This window comes from Monopterus albus, unplaced genomic scaffold, assembly GCF_001952655.1.
Source record: "Monopterus albus unplaced genomic scaffold, M_albus_1.0 scaffold3.1, whole genome shotgun sequence".
NCBI lineage: Eukaryota > Metazoa > Chordata > Actinopteri > Synbranchiformes > Synbranchidae > Monopterus > Monopterus albus.
The window spans coordinates 4,018,050-4,042,795 of record NW_018127883.1 but is presented as its reverse complement, the minus strand read 5'-3'; the positions used below and the strand labels follow the sequence as shown (position 1 = coordinate 4,042,795).

Here is a 24,746-nt window from a genome sequence, read left to right as displayed (position 1 = left end):
GCGTGTACCCCGCAAAAAGGGAGAGCAGGAGAGGGAAAAAGAAAGAGAGGCAGGTCGCGCCGAGCGAACCTGACAACTTCTTTGGCCACATGTAACATTCACCTGTATACAAAGTCCCCAAACCCCTTCAAAAAAATCTGGTACTGTATGTCTTTGTGAGAAATTTCCTGAATGTTCATTTCTCCTGGTAATTTTGCCTTAAGTAGAAAGACCTTGTTACTAAATATAATCTTTAACATTAGGTTCCTGCTACTTGGACATCTGTTTAAGACAGATTTTCAGCTGCAATTCATGCTTCGAGAGGAGCCAGCTGAGGTGGCTCAGGCATCTGTTTTGGATGCCTCCTGGGTGCCTTCCCAGGGAGTGCATGTCCCACCGGGAGGAAGACCCAGGACACGCTGTAGGGACTATGTCTCTCGGCTGGCCTGGGAATGCCTTGGCATTCCCCCGGAGGAGCTGGAGGAAGTGTCTGGAGAAAGGGAAGTCTGGGCATCTTTGCTTAGACTGCTGCCCCCGTGACCCGGTTCCAGATAAGCGGAGGAAAATGGATGGATGGATGGATGGATGGATGGATGGATGGATGGATGGATGGATGGATGGATGGATTTATTTCCATATAGCCATTATGGGGAGGCAACAGTGGTGTGGTGGGTAGAGCAGTCGTTTCCCAACCAGAAAGTTGAAGGTTTGAATCTCGGTGCCTGCAGTCCGCGTGTCGAAGTGTCCTTGGGCAAGACACTGAACCCCCCCTGAAACTACCGGACTGAAACGTGGTTTCCATTCTGTGCAATTAAAGTTGCTCACCTGGTGCATTTATTCAGGTCCTTGGTGCCAGAAGCTCAGAAAAGCTTTTTTTGTATATATATTGTTAAGGGAAAAAAATCATATTTTCTTTAATTAATTCTGTATAATACATGAACAACCATCAGTGAGTGAGAAATAAAGAGAATTGAGATGGATACGAGAAAGGAGTTGTCTACAACATCACTCAGAGAGGCATGTTACAGAGACTCAAAGAATAAAGGAAGATTCAGTTCAATATAAAGCAGAGAATAACGTCACACACAAAAGGAGGGTACACTGAGAACAATCATGTATCTGTGTTCAAAGAGTTTTTGATTTCCAAAACACTGAGAGGTTCACAGGATATAAGCTCAAGGTCTGCGGATATTACAGTTGCTTCTGGAGCAAACAAAGATACTTTAGGCATTCAGTGTGTCAGCAGAAAACAGAGTTCACTTGTTCAGTGTGTGAAAGGTTACCACAGTTAGTTACCAGACTATAGTTTAATATATAAATGAACAATATAAATGGATATACTGAAAAATGCCATTACAATAGGTAGTATATATTCTACATATGCATGTGCATCATAGCCAGAATATACATTCACTTTGCTATAACAGATTGCAGTATGTGAGTTATGTCACAGTAGTCATAAATAAAGGAGCTTCAACAATATATGTATTGTGAATTTAATGATATCTGACACGTGCAAAAACTAGCAACCAGAAAAAGTACAGGCAAAACTGATGGTAGAGCAATACAGAGTTAAATGTTAAAAAAAAAGAAGAAATGCCACTTTCAATAGTTTTCCAAAAAGGTAACAGCTGATGAATTAGCTACTTGTAAACTCACGTAATGAACCACAAACTGATGAGCAATATGTTTATTTGTCAAACTATTGCTGTTACATGCAGAAATATGTCTCACTGACTCCCTAATGCTAGTGTAACTTTTCTTTTCAGTGAGTACGTAGCTATCAACTAGTTGCTACAGTTAAGTACTAGCAGAGCTCTACCCAGCTTCCACCCAAACAGGTTGCATTTCATCTTGTGAACAACAGAGTGTTAACATCTGTGTTTATTAAGCTCAAAAAGTTTCATTTTTTGGTGAAATTGTCAAAAATAAATAAATTCAATGATATGTTTATTACAGAGGTCATAGTTAAAGGTGATGTACTGGACTAGGTTACATTCAGAAGTGCAACACAACAACAAACAGATTGATCACCTTGATGTGAAGATATTCCATAAAATGGAACTGAGGCAATTTACAATAGCCCTCACTTTTACTTTGAGGAGATATTCTGAATCTTTTTTATAATTGTGCACTATGGGAGAGTGAGGCGGCATTCTCTCTGGAATTTGCCACTTCATTCAAAAACCATTCATCATATCACAATAACAATGGCATTTTCTGATTCCTCACAATTTTCACTACTGTTTTAATGTATAATTTGTGTGTGGAAGCTTAAGTTTAGCAGAATAAGAGCAGAAAACAAGCTATGCTGACTCAGCATCCACACAATTAAATTTGCTGTTGCTTTTGTTTCCCATCAGAGCAAGAGTTCTCACTGGGTGTCATGTTAGAACTCATCACTGTATATTCTCTGTTTGGATAGCCATGTATTGCTATTTGCAAGTTAACTCACTGGCTGATTTTTGTATATAAGGCCATTTTAAATTTTTTCTCACACTATCTGTGTGGATTTATTAATTTAGTTTGTGCCTTGTGATGTGATGTCAGATTCCAGGACTTTTATATGCTCACACTGTCCCAAAGACTCACACTGAATTTGGAAAAAATGCCTTCGAACAGAGCATTGGGTGAATCTTAACTATTAGGGAATTAGAATCTATTGGAAAGTATAATGGTTTTCATAACTAGGCCTACTGGACCTATAGGCTATTGTGTACCCATGTGGCTTTGTACAGAATGTCAATTTTGTGTTGATGATGCTCTCTTGTAAATGAGATTAGCAACCCCAATGGGATCTAACCTAAATTAAATAATAGCCTACAAATACAAAAATCAATAGTCTGGTAATAATCTGGCGGAGTAGTTAGTATAGTACCATATTGCAATAGTTGTTAAATAAAAGGCACCTACAAGCAATAGCATCTGAACATTACATTCTGCTGCGCTATTATTGCTTTTCTTGCCTGTAGGCGGCGCCTTGAAATTGTGGCGCTGCTGCTCTGTCATTGGATAATACTGCTCGGAGGAGGAGATCCCGCGGCAGTTAGCGCTTCATTGACGTCGAGGAAGAAGAAGAAGAACACAAGATCGGATTACAAGATGGCGGTCTGTGGACGTTAGCGAGGAGGCCTTTAGAGTTGTTGTATTCTCTCTATATTCTACTGTTTGATATTAGGCCGCTTGATTGGTTTATTCACGGTGTAAACATAATATGTTAATGAAATAGTGACAAATATATGTGGTTGCTATTATAAGCTTTACGTAAACGTACATGTTTTATAACATGTGGGTGGACACAAAGTTAACAAGTCGAGGGTAGAAAAACACTAGACGGGGTGAGGTGATAGCTTGTTAGCAACCAGCTAGCCTGCTAGCTCGGACTCGGTTAACCATGTCGGACACTCGGCGGCGAGTGAAAGTATATACGCTGAATGAAGACCGGCAGTGGGACGATCGGGGTACCGGACACGTATCGTCTACCTTTGTTGAACGTCTGAAAGGAGTATCATTATTAGTTCGGGCCGAATCAGACGGTAGGTTCCCAGTTAGCATAGCCACACTGATGTTTCCGTGGCTAACGTTAGCATGCTAACTCCCGTCTGTCCTAAAATAATGCTCTCAGTTGGCGTTGTTTTAACTAGCTGCACTATGTAGAGCCCACTGTTTCATAATGAACAATCTATTTTAGTCTTGTTCCATGATGAAAGGCTATAGCGTTAGATTTGTGAGAAGCTGGTTCTAGCAATCATCTTAGTGTAATGTTAGCAGGCGATGTGATCTCAAGAGCATTGGGCCCATCAAAGTCTTAAGCTTTAACGCACGTACATGTCATTACTCAGCGTTGCGAACTGTTGTGTTCATGGACAGATCACACAAAATAAATTGTTAGAATACGAAAGCGGTGGGTAACAAGCCCATCTATTTTGTTTTTACAACATTGTTTTATTCACATTATCTAACGCTCTCATCCAGGCCGATCTCGTGATCTAAAGTTAAAAGTTAGTTGAATCTTTGTGTTTTAGGATCGCTACTATTGGAGTCGAAGATAAGCCCGAATACTGTATATCAGAAACAGCAGGTAAGTACAGTTCTCTGAGTTTGGATCATTCACAAAGGGCACATACAGACATAATAGATTCAGTTTTTCAGTAATTTAGAATTAAGCTGTTGCATTCTAATTGCTCAAACTGCCACTTTTTGCTTGCATTACTGCTACAATGATGCAGTGCATCATTAGTAATTACAATATCAACAAACTTGACACACAGTTTAAAATAATAGATTTGAGACACTTTTTGCTTCTCAGACAAATTGGGTTTATTTGGCATTTTAAAGGACTTCCAGACTTGGTGTCTTACAAGCATGGAAGAGCTTATGTGAAATCTCACTCTGTTGAGGTGTGTTTTTGAGATGTAACCTGTGTGTGAATACATGCAACCAGTCTGTGTGTCCTGTGAATATATTGAAAAGCATTTCTTTGTATACATTTTGTTTTTCTTCTCCTTTCCAGGACACATTGATTGTGTGGTCAGAAGCAGATAATTATGACCTTGCCTTGAGTTTCCAGGAAAAGGCTGGCTGCGATGAAATTTGGGAAAAGATTTGCCAGGTAAATTCAGTGTAGTTTTACCAAGTTTTGTATATTGTTTTACAGCATTTGTTTACTGGGAAGTACACTAAGGGGAGAGGTTCTGGTTTGTTGAGAGCTGAAATTTTAGTGACACTGCTTAAAAGGGGCAGCAGAGGCTAAATTGATACTTTAATTAAATTTAGTTTAATTTATGTCTACCAATTAATTATTGCCCAGGTTCAACGCAGGGACCCTGCGCTGGACATCACCCAGGACCCCATTGATGAGTCAGAGGAAGAGCGCTTCGAGGAGATTGCTGAGACGAGCCACCTGGTGGAGCTCCCTCCTTGCGAGCTAAGCCGACTAGAGGAGATTGCTGACCTGGTTACGTCTGTCTTGTCTTCACCCATCCGGAGGGAAAAACTTGCCTTGGCCCTGATGAGCGAGTGCTACATTAAGAAACTCCTAGGTCTCTTCAGAGAATGTGAGGACCTGGACAATAGGGAGGGTCTACATCACCTCTATGAGATTGTCCGTGGTGTGTTGTTCCTCAATAAAGCAGCCCTTTTTGAAGTGATGTTCTCTGATGACTGTATCATGGATGTGGTGGGCTGCCTTGAGTATGACCCAGCGCTGGTTCAGCCTAAACGGCACCGGGAATTCTTGACCAAGACAGCAAAGTTTAAGGAGGTGATCCCCATCACAGACTCTGAGCTTCGGCAGAAGATCCACCAGACCTACCGGGTGCAGTACATCCAGGACATCATCTTGCCCACACCATCTGTTTTTGAGGAGAACTTCCTGTCCACACTCACCTCCTTCATCTTCTTCAACAAGGTGGAGATTGTCAGTATGTTGCAGGTAAGGATCCAAACCAGGTGACATGTATAAATCTTTCAGACACAGTTATCAACAAGCCATTGTCCAATGGGTGTTTCTGGACCAAATATCACTGCCGGTGGACAGTCCTGTATGTGGAGTATCCTAAATCTGCAGTGTAGTTTGGCTAGTGCCAGAGGACCTGTCCTCCCTGTGCTTCAAGACAGTAAAATAATTCATTCCTAGTGATAAATGCATAAGTGAATTTTAATTATTAAATGTATTGATTTGTTATGGGAGATGTAAAGCATGAAATCATATGGAAAATACACAGTTGAAGTTTTATGTAAGTCTTATTTGCTGTACTTTGAATTTTATTAGACTGAATTGAAGGAGGATTGTGATGTTTTATCTGTGCATGTCATCAAGCAATGCAGTAGCCACTGAGGAAACTTTTACAAATTTTGGTTTTGTCCATGATTAAAGCCATCTGTGCTTTAAAGCTTTCTAATGTGATGTTTATATTAAAACATAGAATAACATTTTTGAAAGGTCATTCTGCAAATGAATTAAGGTCCACTTTCTGTTGCTTGTATGTCATTGTGTTTCCGGGCTTAATGAGAAATAAAGTGACTGTCTCTAAATATCTTGCATTTCTGTTGGAATAGTTCACAATTTTATTCTTGTAACCAAATGTGATTACAGACAATAAAGGATGAAGTTTGTACTCATCTTTTTTTTTTTTTTTTTTTTTTTTTTAAAGCTGATTTGAGTGCCTTGATTTCTTAACCCTGTTTTCCCTGTGCCACAGGAGGATGAGAAGTTCCTAACAGAGGTTTTTGCACAGCTTACAGATGAAGCCACAGAGGACAGTAAAAGGAGAGAGCTTGTGAGTCCATTAATCGTCAGATCTTTTGGTCCAATGCTGTAGTAACGTTTTATATGGTTAAAATATAGACACTGAAAGATTGGACAGTATTGTAATGTTTCCGTTCATTGGTGTGAGTGAAATGTACAGTATTGTTTGCATTGGGGATTTATTCTGCTGTCTGTAATGCCGTTTCTTTTACACTAGTTAAACATTTACTCACTTTTCTGCATCGTTCTTCATAATACTTTGGATGCAAATATATCTTTCTATACAGGCTTGGTGTACAACTTTCAGACATTCTTTATACAACATTATCTCTCACTGAGGGTAATAGAAATTAACTTAGTCTGTCGGTTCATGCTGTTGTCAGTTATTCAGCTTTAGAAAATGTTCACATCCTGGAAAGGAAACTGTTTTGGAGACAGAACAAGAAATTGATTTTCCTTCTGTACAATACCACAAATGAATGAGTGCTTGGGAATAGAGTTTTTTTTTCATGACCTTTAACAGTTTAACTCAATGCTGAACAAACATCGTCTCTTTATTTTCTCTCTTCTATTCAGGTGAATTTTGTCAAGGAATTCTGTGCTTTTTCACAAACGCTGCAGCCACAAAACAGAGATGCTTTCTTCAAAACTCTGGCAAATCTAGGCATTTTACCTGCTCTTGAAATAGTCATGGTATGTTCTGGACAATATATCAATGTGAATATCAAAGCTGATGTTAATAAAGCAGTTGTTTTTGGTATAAGATACTCCATATTTTCTTCTTTGTCTATGAATGCTGAATTTAGAAAACATTGTGTGTCTAAGTCTGTGTCTTCTACTCTGTTCAGGGAATGGATGACATGCAGGTGAGGGCGGCAGCTACAGACATCTTCTCCTACCTGGTGGAATTCAGCCCGTCCATGGTCAGGGAGTTTGTCATGCAGGAACCACAGCAGACAGATGATGTAAGCATCAAAACATTGTCACAAGCATGTTTTCACTATTCAAATGTCAGAGATTAAGTTTGTTTAGCCCAGGTATTTTGTGACAGAAGGCATAGTTAAACAGAATATTTCAATTATGTACTGTCCTCAACTTGGTTGATCTAAGTATGAAATGTTATGTTCTGCCTTACAGTATGTGTAAACATCTTTCCCCTCATACAGTTTTCATAGCACACAATCCATGTACACAAATGACTACACATGACAAATAGATTTCCTCATAAAACCCTATAAAAATGTTCTTGCTCTTCTGAGTAGTTAATAATTGAAGTGAACACTAGGGTTGCAATGGTAAGAGTTTTTCACTGTATGAAACTGTCTCACAAAATTTCACAGCATTACATACCTGATAGCTGATTACACCACAGGACTGAAATGGTGTCATATTGACTTCTGTCTGTGTGTCTTCTTTTGTTTACAGGATGTTCTGCTAATAAATGTAGTGATCAAGCAGATGATTTGCGACTCTGACCCAGAGTTGGGAGGGGCTGTCCAGCTGATGGGTCTGCTCAGGACACTCATTGACCCTGAGAACATGCTGGCTTCCACCAACGTAAGCAGAACATACACCCACAGGAGGATTTTAATGGAGATCGGCTATAACATTTTGCACCGACGAACAATAAGACCTGGACCATTTATCTAACTCCCATCAACAGTTAACCCAAATCATGATGCCTCTCAGATCCACTGTGGCCAGCTGTTAAAATGCAAACTCCTCTTTGCTCTCTTTCTTTTCTTTTGTTCCTTTTAGAAAACCGAGAAGACAGAATTTTTGGGTTTTTTCTACAAGTACTGCATGCATGTCTTGACTGCTCCTCTGCTGGCCAACACCGCACATGATAAAAACTCAAAAGGTGAGCTCTCCTAAACTGAACTCGGTGTTTCAACCAGTAAGATAAACAGAGAATTTGACGGTTATTCTGTCTTCCAGATGTGCAGGAGGGTTCAACTAAAATCAACCCAGTGTGCCCAGGTGGGTGTTATTTAAGTTTGTGAATGGCAGAGTTTGCTGGAAACTACTGCTCTTGTAGCAGAGAGTAACAGTACATTTTGACTTTGGTGTTTAGTCTTTTAATTTTTTTCACCTGCAACCCTTAAAAAGGGTTAAATCAGTGACCAGTCCCTCTTATAAACTGGCTTAAATGATGGACTGGCTGAGATTTTCTACATCAAATGAAGAACACTTCCAGAGTTGTATTATAAAAAAAAAACTAGACTGTAGGATACATTTGTATAGTCTAGGATTGCACACTCGATTTTAATTGAAAAGAATTATCTGTCTTTTATCTAGAAAAATGGTAGTACTGTTGGATATAGTGTACAGCTTAAGTGTGCAGTGTTAGTTTTGGAAATGTTGTGTTGCATTGCATACTTGTAATTTGCTGGCATGACTTAGCTTTGTTGTTTCTTTGTGTAGACAACTTCCAGACAGCTCAGCTGCTGGCACTGATCCTGGAGCTTCTGACCTTTTGTGTGGAACATCACACCTATCACATCAAGACCTACATCATGAACAAAGACCTGCTCAGGAGAGTGCTGGTGCTCATGAACTCAAAGCACACCTTCCTAGCTCTTTGTAAGTCAAACCCCAACCCCCACCCCCCGTTCACACAGACGTCCACAGACCTTTCTACTGTTTTGTTCTGGTTTTATTTTTTATTTTTTTCAGTAATTACACTGCGTTAATGAACTTTTACAAGGTTTACAGTTGTGGGTTTTTAACCATACACCAGCTGTGCATCTGCTAGATGTGTCTACTCTCACATCAATGAATGCGCATTTTGTCATTTCTCCTGACAGTTAAATGCAAACCCAGCTTCATTTTTACAAAGTTGTTTGTTTTGTCCAAGGTGCCCTACGTTTCATGCGCAGGATCATTGGTCTGAAGGATGAGTACTACAATCGCTACATCATCAAAGGGAACCTGTTTGAGCCTGTCATTAATGCCCTGCTGGACAACGGCACTCGATACAACCTGCTCAACTCAGCCATCATCGAGCTCTTTGAGTTCATTAAAGTGGTGAGTAAACAAAAAAAACGACCCTAATGACAACTGATCATCTGCACTGTGTTTGCACATGATGCTGAAAGTGGGATTGTTTGTGATCTTGCACTGTGTCTTCTCTTCACAGGAAGACATCAAATCTCTTATCGCTCACATTGTGGATAACTTCTACAAAGCACTTGAATCCATTGAATATGTCCAGACTTTCAAGGGCTTGAAAGGCCGGTATGAGCAGGAGAAAGACCGGCAGAGTCAGAGGCTCAACAGGTTAGATTTGGGCAGTGATCTCTGTCCTACAGATGTTATGTCTTTATTTAAATATTCCTAGTTCTTACTGCTCCCCCACACACGAAGGTAAAAGTATTCTTTCTTTGATCACATTTTTCTGTAGGGTATTGTATTTTACGAAGCCATGTTTCTCCTTGTAGATATCGCAGAGATGCACGGTCGTTGGATGAGGATGAGGAGTTGTGGTTCAATGACGACGATGACGATGATGACGATGGAGAGACTGTGGAGAAGAGAATGGAAGATGACTTCTCTGACAGCTATGGCAAGTACATCGAAGCCAAAAAAGGTAAGCTGCTTTGGTATTATTACAGTACAAGTATCTGCGTCAGTGTTTTCCTCACATTGCACATGCCTTTTAAGTTTGATGTTTACAGTGTCTGTTACTGCAGGAGCTGCCAACGGAGCTAATGGTGCCAACAACAACGGGAAGGTTGCTGCAATCCCCCCGGCTTCGCCAGCCATCACTCCGAACAACAGTTCCGCTTCCTCTGTCAAAACAGTTGCTCTTCCTGCTACACCAGTAGTGAAGGTATTGCATGATAATGCAGTGAAGTTGAGATCTGAGTCACTTCGTTTTAATCCACTTATTTACTAAAGTCACCTGTTAACAGCCACTTTTACCCAGTGTCATTACCAAACTGTAGAAGTTTCAAAAATATGTTTGGTGTCTGAGCACTATGAAGAATACAATAAACTGTAGAAGTTTCAAAAATATGTTTAGTGTCTGAGCACTATGAAGAATAAAATATGTACCACATGTACCATAACAGTTGTTCCACAGCATGTGTGTAATTCTGTTTCTTAGGCAAAGCACAGGCCGAAGGGCAGTTACACATGCTTCATAACTAACAACACAAGCCAAACGCAGACAAGCTAAGCTAATGTCATGGCATTTCAGGTTTGGCTGATAAATGCTAATAGTCCTGATGATTAACTATGATTTTGTGTTTATTACTCTTTTTGGCTTGATTTACTAACATTTATTGCACTCCTGTTGATGATGGACAGAAGTCTGCGTTGAGAAACCTTAATGTGTTTTAGTTTTAATGTTTTACTTTGCTTGTACTTGGTATTGTGTCATTATTGGTTGCTTTACTTCCTGTTTCTCTCAGACTGCTCTGGTTGGTTTGGTGGACTATCCTGATGATGAGGATGAAGAGGAAGATGAGGAGGAGGAGGAAGAGCAGTCTCCAAGGAAACGGCCCCGTCTGAGCTCTTAAGACTAATTGTCCTCTGTTTGGACATGGTAGACGGACAGAGAGTCCCTCCTAACCTCCTCCTCTGGTTGTCTTCTTGGTCCTTGGCCTGCCCGTGCCACCTTTTGGTCTCACTAAGGGGACAGGCAAAGACGAGCTCCCACCTCGCTCACTCCCCAATCCCTTCGCCTCTGTTTTTCTCTTGGTGGAAGGAGATGGAGAACTTTCCTTTTACTCAACAGACGGATCAGTTTGTTCCTTGAGCCTGTTAATTTTACCTCTTTGTTTTTACCAACAGCCTTTCTCTTGGAGATCCTAAAATCTTTTGTCCTGTTAACCCTTTTGCAAACTCATCCCTCCTCTTTTATAACACTTCTGCTCTCCCAGTTCCAACCTCTCTGAACACCTTGTCCTCCAATCCACCGTTCTCTATGTACCAACCACAGAGGCTGCAGTGGAAAATAAGTGCCAAGGCGGGTCCTCCCTCCACTCTGTTGCTATGTCAACCATAGCAAGGTAGCTGCGGTACTCCAGCAGCCATCACACATCCTCATGTGAACTTCCATCCTTCTTGAACATGAACCATTGAGCTCCAGGGACAGAGGAAACCAGAACGCAACTAGCCAGTGTATGAACTGTTGAGCAGGCCAGTCAGGCTAGCAGGACTAGCCGTCATAGTTAATAATAGAAAGCTTGACTGGCACCATAGAAGAATTAAACATAATGTTCAGAAACAATTGAGCTGACAAAATGTACCAGGTTGAAAACTTGGCAATAGTGAGGCTTAGATCCAGAGGAGCAGGACTCAGACCTTGAAAAGCCATGGTGTCAGTTGGGCCAATGCATACACACGCGCCGTCACACACACACACACACACACACACACACACACACACACGCGTCGTCACACACACAGACACAGGACTACACTAGCCCGAAATTCTGTATTTCATGCCTTTGTTAAAAAGCACTGTACAGATGTTTCCCCCCTTTTTAATCATTTGCCCCTGATCTGATTTTGAGAGGGGAGAGTGATACCTACCTGTGTATTTTTCCTGTTGCACACAAAGGTGGGGTCACTGTTCACCCTTTCAGTTCACTTTGATTCAGTGTAAAATGCTGAGAAGTTGCAGATGGTTGTTTTAAAAATAACAAAACTGCAGTAAAGTGATTTTTGCAGCCAACATTTTGAAGATGTCTGGAGTTTTGTATTTTAGGGGATTTAAGAGTTTAGTGGCCTCAACTATGATGCACATGTAGCCCAGCTTTTTTGTTTTAATTGGCTGACAGACCTGAGCTATTGGTGTGCTTGGAGTAGATTTAGTGCACACTTTAGCTGTAGGAGGAAGCCATCCTCTTTTCTCACAGATCTCAGGTTGCATCAGAAATAAAAAGCTGCCCACTTTGTGCACTGTAAACACTGCTGTCTGGTGAAACATTTTACATTTATTAAAGTGGAGAACGATTCCAGTGAGGCATAAGGGGCTGGGGGTGCAAGTGGTTTTATCCAAATTCAAAGGCCCAATGTGCTCAGCACCAGTTGATCCAGGTCAGATGAATTCAGCTTAGTCCCACAGTTGACCTTGGATTTTCTTTGGTTTGCCCATATAAATGGCTACAGATTTAAAGTAAGTTGAAAGATTTTTCAAAATAATTTTAATTAAAATTCCACAAAGTAAGTTGTTTTTATTAGTGATGATAAAGGCGAGTTGACCCTTGGTTTTACGATGTCAGAAGGCAACGAGACATTTCACTGTCAGGTTGAACCATTTCTCATGTTTTATCTTCTGTCCGGTTTCACCAGAGGCATAGAGGCAGCGGAAGGGAATGAAAACTTGCTTAAACAGCTCAGTCTCACAGACCTTTTCATGTGCAACCTGAGTTAAACTGCAGGCAGGAGGTCAGTAGAACAAGTCAAATGATTGCTAATGTGCTTTTCAGGAGTTAAGCAGTACAAGAGCAGAGTATCGTCTGTTAGGGTTGCCCAACAGTGACTTTCTGCTTTCCCTTGATGAATTTGTACAAAGTGCATTTACTACCACTATCCATTCTTAACATTTGTATGGATTTATTTGAACAGTTTTGAAATTAAATGTGAACCTGATGTCAAACTTGTGAATCTAGCTTTGTTTTAATAATTTGCTGATTTGGCAGATGGTGCTACAAAATTTCTATTTGATTTAGAACTAAAGCAGATCAGTTTGAGACCAGCCGACCATGAAGTACCTGTCAACTCCCTGCAGCTTTGCAGTTTCTAAGCAGACTGGAATCCAAGTTGTTTCTATAAAATGTAGTTTATTAAACAGCATATTTCACAGTATTACATAGAAACTGGTGCATCACTTGAAATGAAAACTGCAATTAGTTTTAAGATAAATACTGCCTTGCTTGTAGAGGGCAACATGTTTTCTATGCCCCTTTATGAACACGACTGGGTTCATCAGACAGCTCCCACAGTGCTCGTCGACTACAGTTTACTCGGCTACATCACGTAATAGCTGACTCTTCCCTGTGGGAATGCCAGCGACAGAGGAAACCAAAACTGTACACTTGTGTTAGCTAAGGTTACCTTCACCTCAACACAGGACTCTCCTAGTCAAATTTTCAACCAAAATTAATGCTTAGCTCCGATAACATTCCAGACTAGGTGCCCAGCTTTGAGTTTTTCACCCCATGGCCCATTCATGAACTTCAGACTGCTGTCTACAGAGAAACATGCCCAGGAATGTGTTCAAAAACATTCCTTCACTCAGTTCCCTGCCTATGTGACTCGATTACCCTGTATTAAGTAGTAAAATCAGATTTCAGATACTTAGGCATCATGCTTTTGTGTTATTACTAGAGATGGGCAGATGATACCGACGCTTGACCGCTGGCCCTTAGTGGCATAAGGAAATGACCATATGCTGTACTCCCAAGTCCAGCACTGATACATTTTCACCTTCCCTTGCATACTCGGCTTTTGTGTTACCAGATTAGCTTGATTTAATCACTGCAGGTGGTAAACAGCCATCGGGAGTTTAGAGTAGCTCTATGTGCTCACTGCCAAGACTCAGGCCATTTGGATAAGTTGGGCAACTCTTAGTGCGTTGGTGTTAATCATTTAGCATTTTTATTTAAATACTCCAGATTTTTGTCTAACATGTTAGAGCTCATAGCTATGAGAACAGTTCTACATGGTGCCACTAAAAATGTTAAAGTAGACAACTTTACATCATTATCTGAACACATTGTGACTCATGAAATAGCACAAATAGCAGCCACACGAGTCCACACTAGTAGAATAAAAATATTTTACTATCACATACTACACAGTCAGATACTATTAAAACACTGAACATTATATATTCAACATGCAGGCTTGGACTTGTTATTGCACCCACAATACATAAATCAGCGAGATGTTGTAGTGCTTTGGTTCCTGTGTTTAAGGGGTGCTGTAAATTTGACAGTCCACCAGATGGCACTGTGTGCACATTTGTTTAAAGCCCCAAAGCTTCCAAAGCACTATATAGTCCATACATTCTGTGGAATTTGGACACCTCAAAATGTTAAATTAAATGTTGCACACTTAATGGCAAATACGGAGCGACTCTGGACACAGGCTGATTAGTGGTGACAAGAAAGCCATATAAAAGCCTTTTAGGTTGTAGGAGCCTAACAGCACTTTATTAAGGTTTTCTGATAGTTATGTAGACTGTCAATGTTACTTCACTGTACATTATAACTATTACTTGTTAGCTCTTGCAAGAAGAGAGTTCGAGGAAGGAGTTGGAGCATCAAGCTAAGGTTTCATTCAGTGGATCACCCCTACATGGCTTCTACTCAGGTCCGGTAACGGGTCCATGTGCTTTTCAGTTTGTCTGTTTTCTGAACTTGCTCAGTCAACCATGCAACTGTCTGACAGATTTTCGAATACTTGAATGGTGTAAAAGAAAATGCACCATCTTCCTCTGTAGACAGCAATGAAGAAAAGTCTGAAAATGGAAGATCTCATACTTTTATTTATTTATTTATTTTTTTAAAGCCTGATATGTATTATGTAAAGTGAATTATCGGGATGAAGGGGGCAGTGTTAAAAAGCCATGTATTTGATGTCAGGAGTAAAAAGACAAAGGAGAATATTGCAGTTGGAAGCAAAGTTATTTCTTGATTACTTCCTCTTTCAGCTTGTCAGCCAGATGTTTTCTTTTCTGCAGCTTCTTCTTCTCCTCAGCAGACATCTCCTGTATAAAGAGTCCGGTTCCAACAGATGGTTTAACAGCTCATAGATAATATATTTACTACCAGTGGCTTAAGTCAACATGCTAAGGTAGGGAAAGCAGTGGGCAAGACTACTGAAATACAACCAAGCACACATGTATAAGCTATAAAACTAAAAAGCACCTGGTGTTGTGTATATGGAAATGCTACACCCCTATTTTCAAGGATTTTGAAGTGATTTTAGTTGATTAAATATTTTAAAAAAAAAAGTTTAAGCTCTTCAGTGGGTATAATTTCAATCCACAGAAACAAAGACCTGATTCTCTTCACTTTGTGGCTTTAAATAAGTAATTAATGGAGTAAAAGAGCTCAGACTGCCATCTGGTCCATTTCTATGCTTGACAGAGTAAAAACTGAGACAGAGGGGTAAAGTGTTCCACAACAAGACCAGAGCAACACACTAGGCATTGAGCCCGTGTTCACATCAGGCAGAGGTAGCTGATGGATCACCTTTTGTTTAGAGGAGATAGACTGTTGTGCTGGAGGAGGAGGCAGAGGAGGGGTACAGGCCCCATTCCTCTGGGACTGCCCCATTGCCTCCTGACAGGCCAGACCAGGACAGACAGAGGCAAAGAGAAATGAACAACCCAATAAATAGGTCAGATTAGAATAAAATGTGGGCTGATGAAAATAAAAATGAAAGAACTCAAAGATAAAAAAAAATATATAAAAGTAATACTATGAATATTAATTCAATTTATGTTGTAATGAGGCATAATCCATACATTTCTTTAACACTCAAAGGCACTATCTTCTCACTAGGTGTCCTTCACCTGCAGGAACTGTTTTCAGTTCCCTGTTTGAACAGGTATTCATCGTGCCCAAGTGTCCTACAACAGTCAGGTAGCTGACCTCTGACTTCTCTGTGAAGGAACAAAAGACAGGATGGGAGGAACAGGCTCTATTTACCTTGGAGGTGGTGAATGCCGGTGTGGGGCTGGTGGGTGCCTCCTCTGGAGTGGTTGTCTGCCTGCTTTTCTGCTGTTCTTTCTTCAATGCCTGCAGCTTGTCTCGCTGCTGGCGCAAATACGTCGTCCTCTGCTGGAGCTGCTCCTGCTGAGACACTGACAGCTCCTGGATAGCAGAGGAGGTGAAGGTGAGATAGGGGCACCACACAAACCAGCACAATCAAGTATTTAGAGTTTTGCCCATGAACTATTTTAAAATGCTGAAGATGAAGGTACTGACAAATTTGTCCTCCAAGCTCACTGTTGATGTTTCAGTTCAAAACTTAAAGAAGATAAAAAATAGAAATGTATTTTTTGAGCAACAAAAACAACAATTCTATTTTTAAATGTGTAAAGTAACACTTCTGTGTTTAAGAGGAAAGTCACATTTAGCATGTGCATGACAATCAGCAGAAGAAATCAGACGAAGTGTCTTAGAGATGGTGTAGTTTATGCAGCTGGCTCACACACACTCACAGTATATGGTTTAGAAAAGCCAGCCTCCCTGTGTGCCTCCTCCAGCAACGCCTCAGCTGCAGCCTGGCTGCTGATGGTGGGCTCACTGGACTCCACACTATTACTGCCACAGTCTGTACACATATATTCAGATCAGTTTGGTTCAGTGTTTTAAATGATACAGTTCTATAGAGAAAAAAAAAACTTAAAAGCAATACATATTAAACAATAAGAAAAACTTACCCTAAATACACTTTCATAATTTCAACTTCTACACTTACTACAGACAAACTGGAATTTGTCCTCAATATATTTTCTGTAACCCACATTTTCTTCAGAGGGTGATAGGATTTTGAAAATAAAACCACTAAACCAGCCGGTTATGGAAATAGTTGGAAGTTTGAATAAAATCTAAAGAAGAACAATTGGAGAGCTGTGCTGAAAAATGTGCTGCTCTTCTAAGTTACCTGCTGTGGGTCTAGATGAGGAACTGCTCTCAGCTTCACTTGTCTTATCTCCACCTTCTGAGGCAGCTGTCATCCTCTCTTCTTTTCTGACAGAGTTGCCATTAGCCTGGAAGAAGAGACCCACATGCAATAATACACGAACAGATGAAACAAATTCAACCCAATAATGCTACATACTAATGCTGGAAAGCAGCAGCTACAAGCCACAAACAGTCATAGTACTGTAGACAGTGTACACTGTAGATGGAAAAACAACATTCTCCAACTGATGCACTTGCTCTGTTTTTACTGGTGTATGGCCAGGCATACACTTGATACTTCACAATCTCCTTTGTTTACAGTCCACTAACTCCTCATGTTTTGACAGAGATCCCACACATCTTACTATTTCAGATGCTCTAAAAAGTTACGACTGCTCGGAGCTTTTGGGGCAACACCTTCAACAAACATTTGGGTCTGGTGTTTTGTAATGAAGAAACATATCACCCAGTGCAGCAGTGTGTTTCACTGTTTTTGTCGGTTCAGGGATTGTTGAAAATACAAACACAGGAAATGACCATCCTTATCTTTCAAGCTCTGACTGGTAGCAAAGTGGTCAGGTGAGATCCTGACTGGTGAAACCCTCAGCGTGCGGCTTTAAATGACAATGTTTCACATCAGATTGTTCATAGTGTATAAAATCCAAGTCACCTCACAGACAGCAAATCTATTGATACACCACAAGCAACTCAATTTATAGGCTTTAATACTACAAAGATACTACATGACCTACCTACTAAGCAGTCTATGAAAGTGATGTGCCCTCAGGATGTATTAATACCTAGGTTTTTAATATCACAATAATACCAGTGTACCACAGTCACACGGGTTTCAGAGATCTCTTATTGTTACCGGTTAGCTCGGCCTACCATGCCAAAACTCTAACAAAGGAAACTTAATTTGGTGCCCAGTTTACATTTACCAACTCTTTTCACTCTTTACATTACAGATGGTTGAAAGTGTATTAATGCATCCTTAGATTAGGCATGGCAGTGTATCACTGATTAAAATGTCACTACATAGATGGTTTGGTTACCAGATTATATTCCCTGGCAGTGTTTCCATTCACTAGTGGGGTGTGGTGACCAATTCCGCTGTTGTCACCATTCCCCCCAGGTTTGGCCTTAGCATGAAATAAACAGACCAAGGGAGACAGTGTTGGGTTATAAAGAAGGTATGGGGCTTTAAGGGGGAAAGGGATGTTGCTAACAACCATTAGGCATGTGTAGCATCAGGCACTACATGCAAAAAGTGAAGGTTAGAAAAATTTTGAGCTAAAAAGTCCAACAATGGTTACACACTGATGCTACAGGTTTTACAGATAGAACCCCATTTCTCATACCAGATGTTTCTTCTTGGTGGGGCTTGCACAGAAAGGATCACAAGGTTTATATGAGGTTCCACAGTTCGGCTGGCCCACGTCTTATTTGAGGCTCAGGATGCTTTACCTTTGCTGTGCTGCTTTGTTGCCTGGGAGCAGAGGTGGTATTCTGGGCTTCAACGTAGCCACTGGAGGTGGAACCAACCTCTTCGTCTAATAGCAGCCTCCTGGACATTTCCTCATCATACTCCTGCTTTGACTTTCTGAGGAAAAAGTAGTTTGAGAGTTCAGCACTGGATTTCATTCAGAGCTAAGTTTGTTTGTGACAATAGTGCCTTAGAGCTGAGCAGAGTGCAGCGGGAACTAAAGTATATGATCAGGAGGTGAAGGAAGAAGCTAGCTGCTGCAGCTGTTCACACCTTAGCTATACATTGCCCCTCCTCCCACTGTCACGGAGGGCTCTCAACAGCCTACAGCTCCTGACCAGTCACCACCCATCCGCCCCCTCCGCCTCACGGCGGACCAGGTCAGGAGGGAGTTAAGGAGGATTAAGGCCAGGAAGGCAGTGAATATTATTGTCATTAGCATATGCACATATTATAAGTTTCTTGACACAGATGTACAGTACTAATATCTTATAGGCTTCAGTTACTTTATAATGTTAGACTTTGGTTCTTGTTACCATTGCTAACTCTGAGAGACGAGACAGTCCAAGTAACTTCAAAACAGTGCTGATTTATTCAAAGGATCACAGGTAAAATTAACATTACACACTCAGGCATCTTGCACCTCCAGACTGCACGCAGGCAGATGTAAGATGAAAGACCCTGAACCCACCAGGCCTATACATTATATCACCTCGGTTGGGCTAGCCCCATACTACACAGAAACGTCAACCGAGACGTCTCTGTTGCCAGCTTTGCAGCTGGTCATAGCATTAGTCAAAACATGAAGCAAATCAATGTGAGTGTGTGTCTGTTGAGCGAGTGGTGTGTAGCTAAAAACATTCTCACACGAGTTCTAAAAATACCTAACAATAAGCTTTAGCTTTTTTCATAACTTTAGCTACCTTTCATAACTTTGTTTTCCTTTAGTACTTTTCATACATTTATTTTCCATGCTTATATATATTAAAACTGATTGATGACTGCCAAATTCTACTGAGCTGGAACTTTGGAACTGTGTGCTGTAACTTTGTGGAGACTGTTAGGTATTTTTAGTCAAATAGAAATTGATAGATACTTTATGTATTAGAAATGTTAGTGGAGATAGGATGTCTAGTTAGACTGTTAAATGCTTAGGCATGCTTATAAGTTTCTACAGGGTACTTCTGGTCAAGGATAACTAGAGAGAAAAGTTGATGACTGTCAGCAGACAGGGTGTTTAATATTATTATTACGATGTGTATAACTGTAGCCTTAGCCATAATATGTTCCTATGTTTAAGTCACGACATGTTACTAGAGGTCGTGAGAATGTTTTTAGTTACACACCACTTAACCAACAGACATACACATTCATACGTTGATTTGCTTCATGTTTTGACTACTGTTAGAGCCAGCTGCAAAGCTGGTGAGAGAGATACGTCTCGGTTGACGTTTCTGTGTAGTATGGGAGTTAGCAATGGTAACAAGAACCAAAGACCAACAACTTGGTGCCGTTTGACCCGTGAGCCAGCTGAACTCTTCAGACGACCGGTCCATTTTCCCGAGCAATGGTCCCGGACCAACAGCGGTAATCCTGTGCCAGGCTGAGCTGGAAATCCGATATGCGGTCCTGACTGGTTTCCCTGATGAGAGTGTGACCCCCTGGTTTCAGTCGCAGTTGTGAACAGTCTCACACATCAACGGGCCAGCCAGAAACTATAGGTAAGCGGAACCTTTGGTTTATACATAAACTGTTTTGAAGTTACTTGGACTGTCTCGTCTCTCAGAGTTAGCAATGGTAACAAGAACCAACAGAAATAATAAAGAAACCCTTATATATTCTTCTTCTTGCAGCTGTTCTCGTCAGGGGTTGCCACAGCGAATCATCTGTTTCCACCTAACTCTATCCTCAGCATCCTCTACTATCACTCCAGTTAACTTCATGAAACACTTATAACTAAAATCCTTCTAAGAAAGGACAAGATTTCATCATTTAAAGTTGTGTAATAAAAATAGTAGAAAAAGGTACTTCATCTAAGAAAAGTTTTAGAAAAAGGAAAAAAAATGATTTATTCTTTACCATTTCTGGGAAAGGTTATCTTTTCTTTTCTTTTTTTTCTAAGTTGGTACAAGTAACTTTGTCCCATCATTAATGTTACCATATGTCAATGTTTTTTCTGTTTAATTGTTAGTAACAAGCCAGCTACTTTAATTGTATTTCTGGGTCTGTGGTCTGTAACTCACTTGCTTACTCAAAAGCCAAACGGCTCCAGTAGTCAAACCTAGCCCACTTAACTGGTCCAGATAGTAGTCTTTCACCCTGTACACACCCTAATAAGTGGTACACTAACACATGTTCAGTAAACTGACGTGAAGCAGAGGTTGGCCTATGGCCAATAGGATTAAGATACATGTAAATCCAACCCCTGTGCGGAGCAGTCTCCACCCAAGAAGATAAATGTAACCAGAAACAATGACTCGGGGCTTTTGAGAACAGTTTTCCTGTGGAAACTCTGTCACTGAGAGCCCAGTGCTGTATAGCTTTATCATGTGACCACACTTTGATTAAATTTTCTGTTGACTTTTACACAGTCCTCTTCTGTCTTCCTTTCTTGCGCTTTCAACAAAAGAACTGGGTTTTTCTAACAAAGTGGTCCTGTACATGTTTAATCTGAGTCTTAGCCTGGAGAATGTCTGGGTTCTGTGGAAGACATCCTGTGTGGTCCCGGTTCCTAAAATAACCGAACCATTACAGACCTGTTGCCCTGACCTGTACAATACATCACTGCAGTGATAAGCTAGGTGAAATTATGAGGGACTATGCAATAGTCAACTGAGGTGCAATACTCAAATCTTGGGGGTAAAATGCATTGTAAATATGCACATATGTAAAATCTTGTTCTTGATTTCTCTCCAATACTTTATAATGTCTTGTTTTAGGTATTTTTGAGTAGTTTTTCAGAGAAATACAGGTATTTCCCCCATTGCGGATTAATTATGGGAGTAATATTCTTGTCCTTGATCTCTCTCAAATACTATATCTTGTCTTGTTCTTAGGTATTTTTGATTTGTTCTCAGGGATTAATTGTGGGAGGATCATTCTTGTTCTTGATTATCTCATATACTATATTCTGTCTGGTTTTAGGTACTTGGAATTTGTTTCTCAAGGTATGTGTTTGTTCTTATGGTGTTTTGTTGCTGCTCTCTATTGCTGCTAGAACACAGGAATTTCCCCATTGTGGGATCAATAAAGTCCTGCCTACACACAGATCCTTTAATTTGATCTATTAACCAACTTTAATTGCCTTAGAGGAGACTTCCGCAAAGCATTTAACAGTAGGTACATAGATAGGAAGAGTGTGTGTGTAAGAGGATGAGAAGAGGATGATCTATTGATTCACTTTGCAAAAAGCGGTACAAGATTTGATGAAATCTTGAAACCAATAGCAAAATTAAACTAAGATTATGCCAAAAACGAAAAGAAAACAATATGATGATCAGTCTGTGATGGTGGCTATATGCCTTTTCAACATATAGCTCTAAGTTACTAACTTAATGTATTGACTATATTTAGTCAGTATCCCAGAAGATGACTAGGCGGGAAAGGGAAAATTTGTTTGTAGGAAGTCTCTCCAAGTTGATTTTCACAACATATTGAAATAAACTGAAACCAGTGGTGAGTTGGAAGGGAGGAAATGCAGGACAGTATAGTGATGATAAGAAGCCAGTGTACCCTTGTAAGACAAAAGGGGATAAAAATACTATTTTTCTCAGTGGCTTGTTTAATGTCAATCCTTAAATTAGCTGGACCCCAAGGAGCTTAACTGTAGCCACATTAGACCAGTAGCACAATCCCATTAGTGGGCAGAGGCGGGAGCTTCTAGAAACCCTGGGCACACATGGGCAATTTACACAAAAAGAAAATGAGAACAGTTTAAATAAAAAGCAAATTAAATTAATGGTCAGTAAACAGATGATATATGTCTACTGGCTTAAAGCGCTTTTGTGGACAAAGTTTCCATGTCAAAGTAATGCAATGTAATATGTGACCCAAAATATATAAACTGAAAAAAAAAAATCTTCAGTGTGGGAAGTTGTTGCATATACAATGATATAAATATATTTGTCAGCTTCATAAAAGGTGGAAAGACCAAAACAAGACCCACATTTTAAATAAACACTGTTAATGACTACAATCCTAAACAGTTGAGTACAAGAAAGAAAGAACAAATGACTTACTTGAGAACTTCCTGCAGGATTTTCATCTCTTGCTGCTGCAACTCGGTCATCACGTCCATACCATCAGTCAGACACTCTGGGAGGGTCCCTACACACACAGGATATATTACTTGCAGCTAGTCTTTTCCTGTTTGTAAGCATGTGTTTGGGCCCATGAATGTCTTAATGCAGCCTACCATTTCTTTCTTTAATGACCCTGAGGGCTTGAAGCTGCAGCTCCATGTTCTTCTGGACCATCAGGGAGCGAAACATCTGGAAGTCATCTGTAGCCAGAACTGGCTGGAACACTGACTGAACAACAAAATCATCCACTACATAAAAGTATAAGACTATGACAAGTCCCTGTACCCATCCTCACTTTATTTGTAGTGGCTAAAACATTTGCAGTTATACGTCACAAACTGGATTCTCATTTTGCCGATTCATCAGAAAGGCCCGTTACCTTTGGCACCAGGTAAATAGCAACATAATGAGGATTATGTAATCAAATCCGATCCTTAATTCTCCATTCAGGTTACCTGACAGGCTGACAGTGATGTGCCAATAGGGAGCTTAAAATACCTGTAGAGTTTTGGACTTGGCAAAAGGAGAGCTGCATGCATCCAGAAACTGCTGCTCATTGATGCCAACCTCCTGCATGTAATTCTCTAACAACTTCTCCACCTAGGAAAGCAAAGCAGCTTACATCATTTTACTTTAATGAGTCAGCAATATAAACCACTACTGAATATTGTGACGGAGCAATAATTGCAAACAGGACACTTTGCAAAAATGTACATCTTTTAGTTACCATATATTGGATCAAATATTGTACTCACCAACTTCTTATACTGCTGATGGATTTCTGTGTATGCCAACTTATTTTCATCTTCGTCATCAAAAACTGAAAAGGCAAAATTAATACCCCTCAAATGCAAATAATTTAGCATTTATACTGTGTCCAAAGGAGTCAAACACCTCATAAATTCATCTTTATTTACCTAGCACTGCCTCTGGGTGTTCTGTAGGGGTAATTATCCACAAAATGTTGATATACACGGCCTGTTTGGCAGTTAGCCACTGTTTCTATCCTGTTAGTTTGCTGAGGCCAGTTTCACTGTAGTATGAATTGCTTGTCTTATACTCATCTGTGTCATTTTGATTAAATGTCGAAACACATGAAGTGAAATTCTGATTAACTCATAACAGAGACATGTATTATGCCACGGATTGAGTTATCAGGCGAAAAAACACACAACTCAGTCACAAGTTAACGGTAGCCTAGCCTCTATGCTAACGCTGCACAGCTCCTGAAAAGATTTACTGTGTGGTCAAATGCCCAAGACTGGACATAACTAATAACAGGTTTTACCTGTGCATTTGTTTTCCATAAAGTCCGTGACAGGAATGACCCATTCGGGACTTCCTAGGTAGCCAACGATGCTTTCTATAACCCAATCACTATCATCCTCAGCCATGTTGGCTACTGCTGCGTAACGCTAACAGCACCCACACAGTGATGTTCTTCGGCTTGGCACTTCCAGCTCCGCTACAGCACGAAAACACACAACCCAAAACGATGAGAAAAGACATCTGGGTTATTGCCTTTCATAAAATAATCCCCTCTGCGCGACACACAGGAGCTGTTCTTCCGCTGAAGACACAAGACGGCCTCCCAGAAGAAGTGCGCACTCATGAATTTGCAGGTGAGACTGGTGACGCCTAATCGGTTGCTGAGGTAACCGTGACGCCACCATCTCCCCTCCCCTCTTTTCTTCTTCTTTTGCGTTTTTTAACGGTAGTTGTATTGCTGCCAGTTTTCGATGTGTATCAGTTGAATAATGTATTTATGTCCTTTTATCTAACCCCATATGTTTACTATTTTTAAATAGACATTTGAAGCCTCTCCCTTAAGAGCGTTAGAAGGACACCTGTAAATGTTCCAGAGAGTGGATCTACTGATATTTATGGGGACGGGGGGCTTTAAACACTGGAGCCTACATGCAAATGCTTTAGGTACAAAAAGTAAAGTGAGAATTCCTTTAAGGACAATGCAGTGCAACACATTGCAAAATGATAGATAGATGGATAGATAGAATCTCATTTATTGTAAATTCATAATGACAAATGTATGAAAAGCTGGACAGTGTGGTGAAGCATAG

General features: G+C 40.4%; 2 protein-coding genes across 3 annotated transcripts; one reads left to right on the top strand and one right to left on the bottom strand.

Moving 5' to 3' along the window:
* Window positions 1-3,053: 3,053 nt before the first annotated feature.
* On the top strand, window positions 3,054-11,605 carry ppp4r3b (protein phosphatase 4, regulatory subunit 3B). Its single transcript, XM_020597818.1, has 16 exons — window positions 3,054-3,515; window positions 4,005-4,060; window positions 4,493-4,591; window positions 4,790-5,413; window positions 6,183-6,260; window positions 6,806-6,922; window positions 7,078-7,194; window positions 7,655-7,786; window positions 7,988-8,090; window positions 8,168-8,209; window positions 8,654-8,812; window positions 9,087-9,256; window positions 9,369-9,508; window positions 9,670-9,818; window positions 9,922-10,061; window positions 10,645-11,605. Exons 1-16 carry the CDS (start codon window positions 3,374-3,376, stop codon window positions 10,750-10,752), a joined length of 2,376 nt encoding a protein of 791 aa, XP_020453474.1. The 5' UTR covers window positions 3,054-3,373; the 3' UTR covers window positions 10,753-11,605.
* Window positions 11,606-14,710: 3,105 nt separating this feature from the next.
* On the bottom strand, window positions 14,711-24,336 carry cfap36 (cilia and flagella associated protein 36). 2 transcript variants are annotated; one of them, XM_020597829.1, is made up of 11 exons: window positions 23,957-24,336; window positions 23,424-23,488; window positions 23,167-23,268; window positions 22,782-22,896; window positions 22,606-22,693; window positions 18,349-18,484; window positions 16,862-16,967; window positions 16,416-16,528; window positions 15,901-16,065; window positions 15,442-15,531; window positions 14,711-14,954 (listed from the first exon to the last, which is right to left on the bottom strand). In XM_020597829.1, exons 1-11 carry the CDS (start codon window positions 24,060-24,062, stop codon window positions 14,871-14,873), a joined length of 1,170 nt encoding a protein of 389 aa, XP_020453485.1. In that variant the 5' UTR covers window positions 24,063-24,336; the 3' UTR covers window positions 14,711-14,870. The 2 variants fall into 2 exon arrangements, with proteins under 2 accessions (XP_020453485.1, XP_020453493.1); XM_020597837.1 differs by lacking the exon at window positions 15,442-15,531 and having other exon boundaries at window positions 23,957-24,335.
* Window positions 24,337-24,746: the final 410 nt, after the last annotated feature.

Coding starts and splice junctions, on each gene's coding strand:
- cfap36 (XM_020597829.1), bottom strand. CDS start 24,062: ATGGCTGAGGATGATAGTGATTGGGTTATAGAAAGCATCGTTGGCTAC. Junction 15,532..15,900: donor CGGCATTCACCACCTCCAAG/GTAAATAGAGCC, acceptor CTGGCCTGTCAG/GAGGCAATGGGGCAGTCCCA. Junction 14,955..15,441: donor CTATCTCCTCTAAACAAAAG/GTGATCCATCAG, acceptor CTCTTTATACAG/GAGATGTCTGCTGAGGAGAA.
- ppp4r3b (XM_020597818.1), top strand. CDS start 3,374: ATGTCGGACACTCGGCGGCGAGTGAAAGTATATACGCTGAATGAAGAC. Junction 5,414..6,182: donor AGATTGTCAGTATGTTGCAG/GTAAGGATCCAA, acceptor CCTGTGCCACAG/GAGGATGAGAAGTTCCTAAC. Junction 6,923..7,077: donor CTGCTCTTGAAATAGTCATG/GTATGTTCTGGA, acceptor TACTCTGTTCAG/GGAATGGATGACATGCAGGT.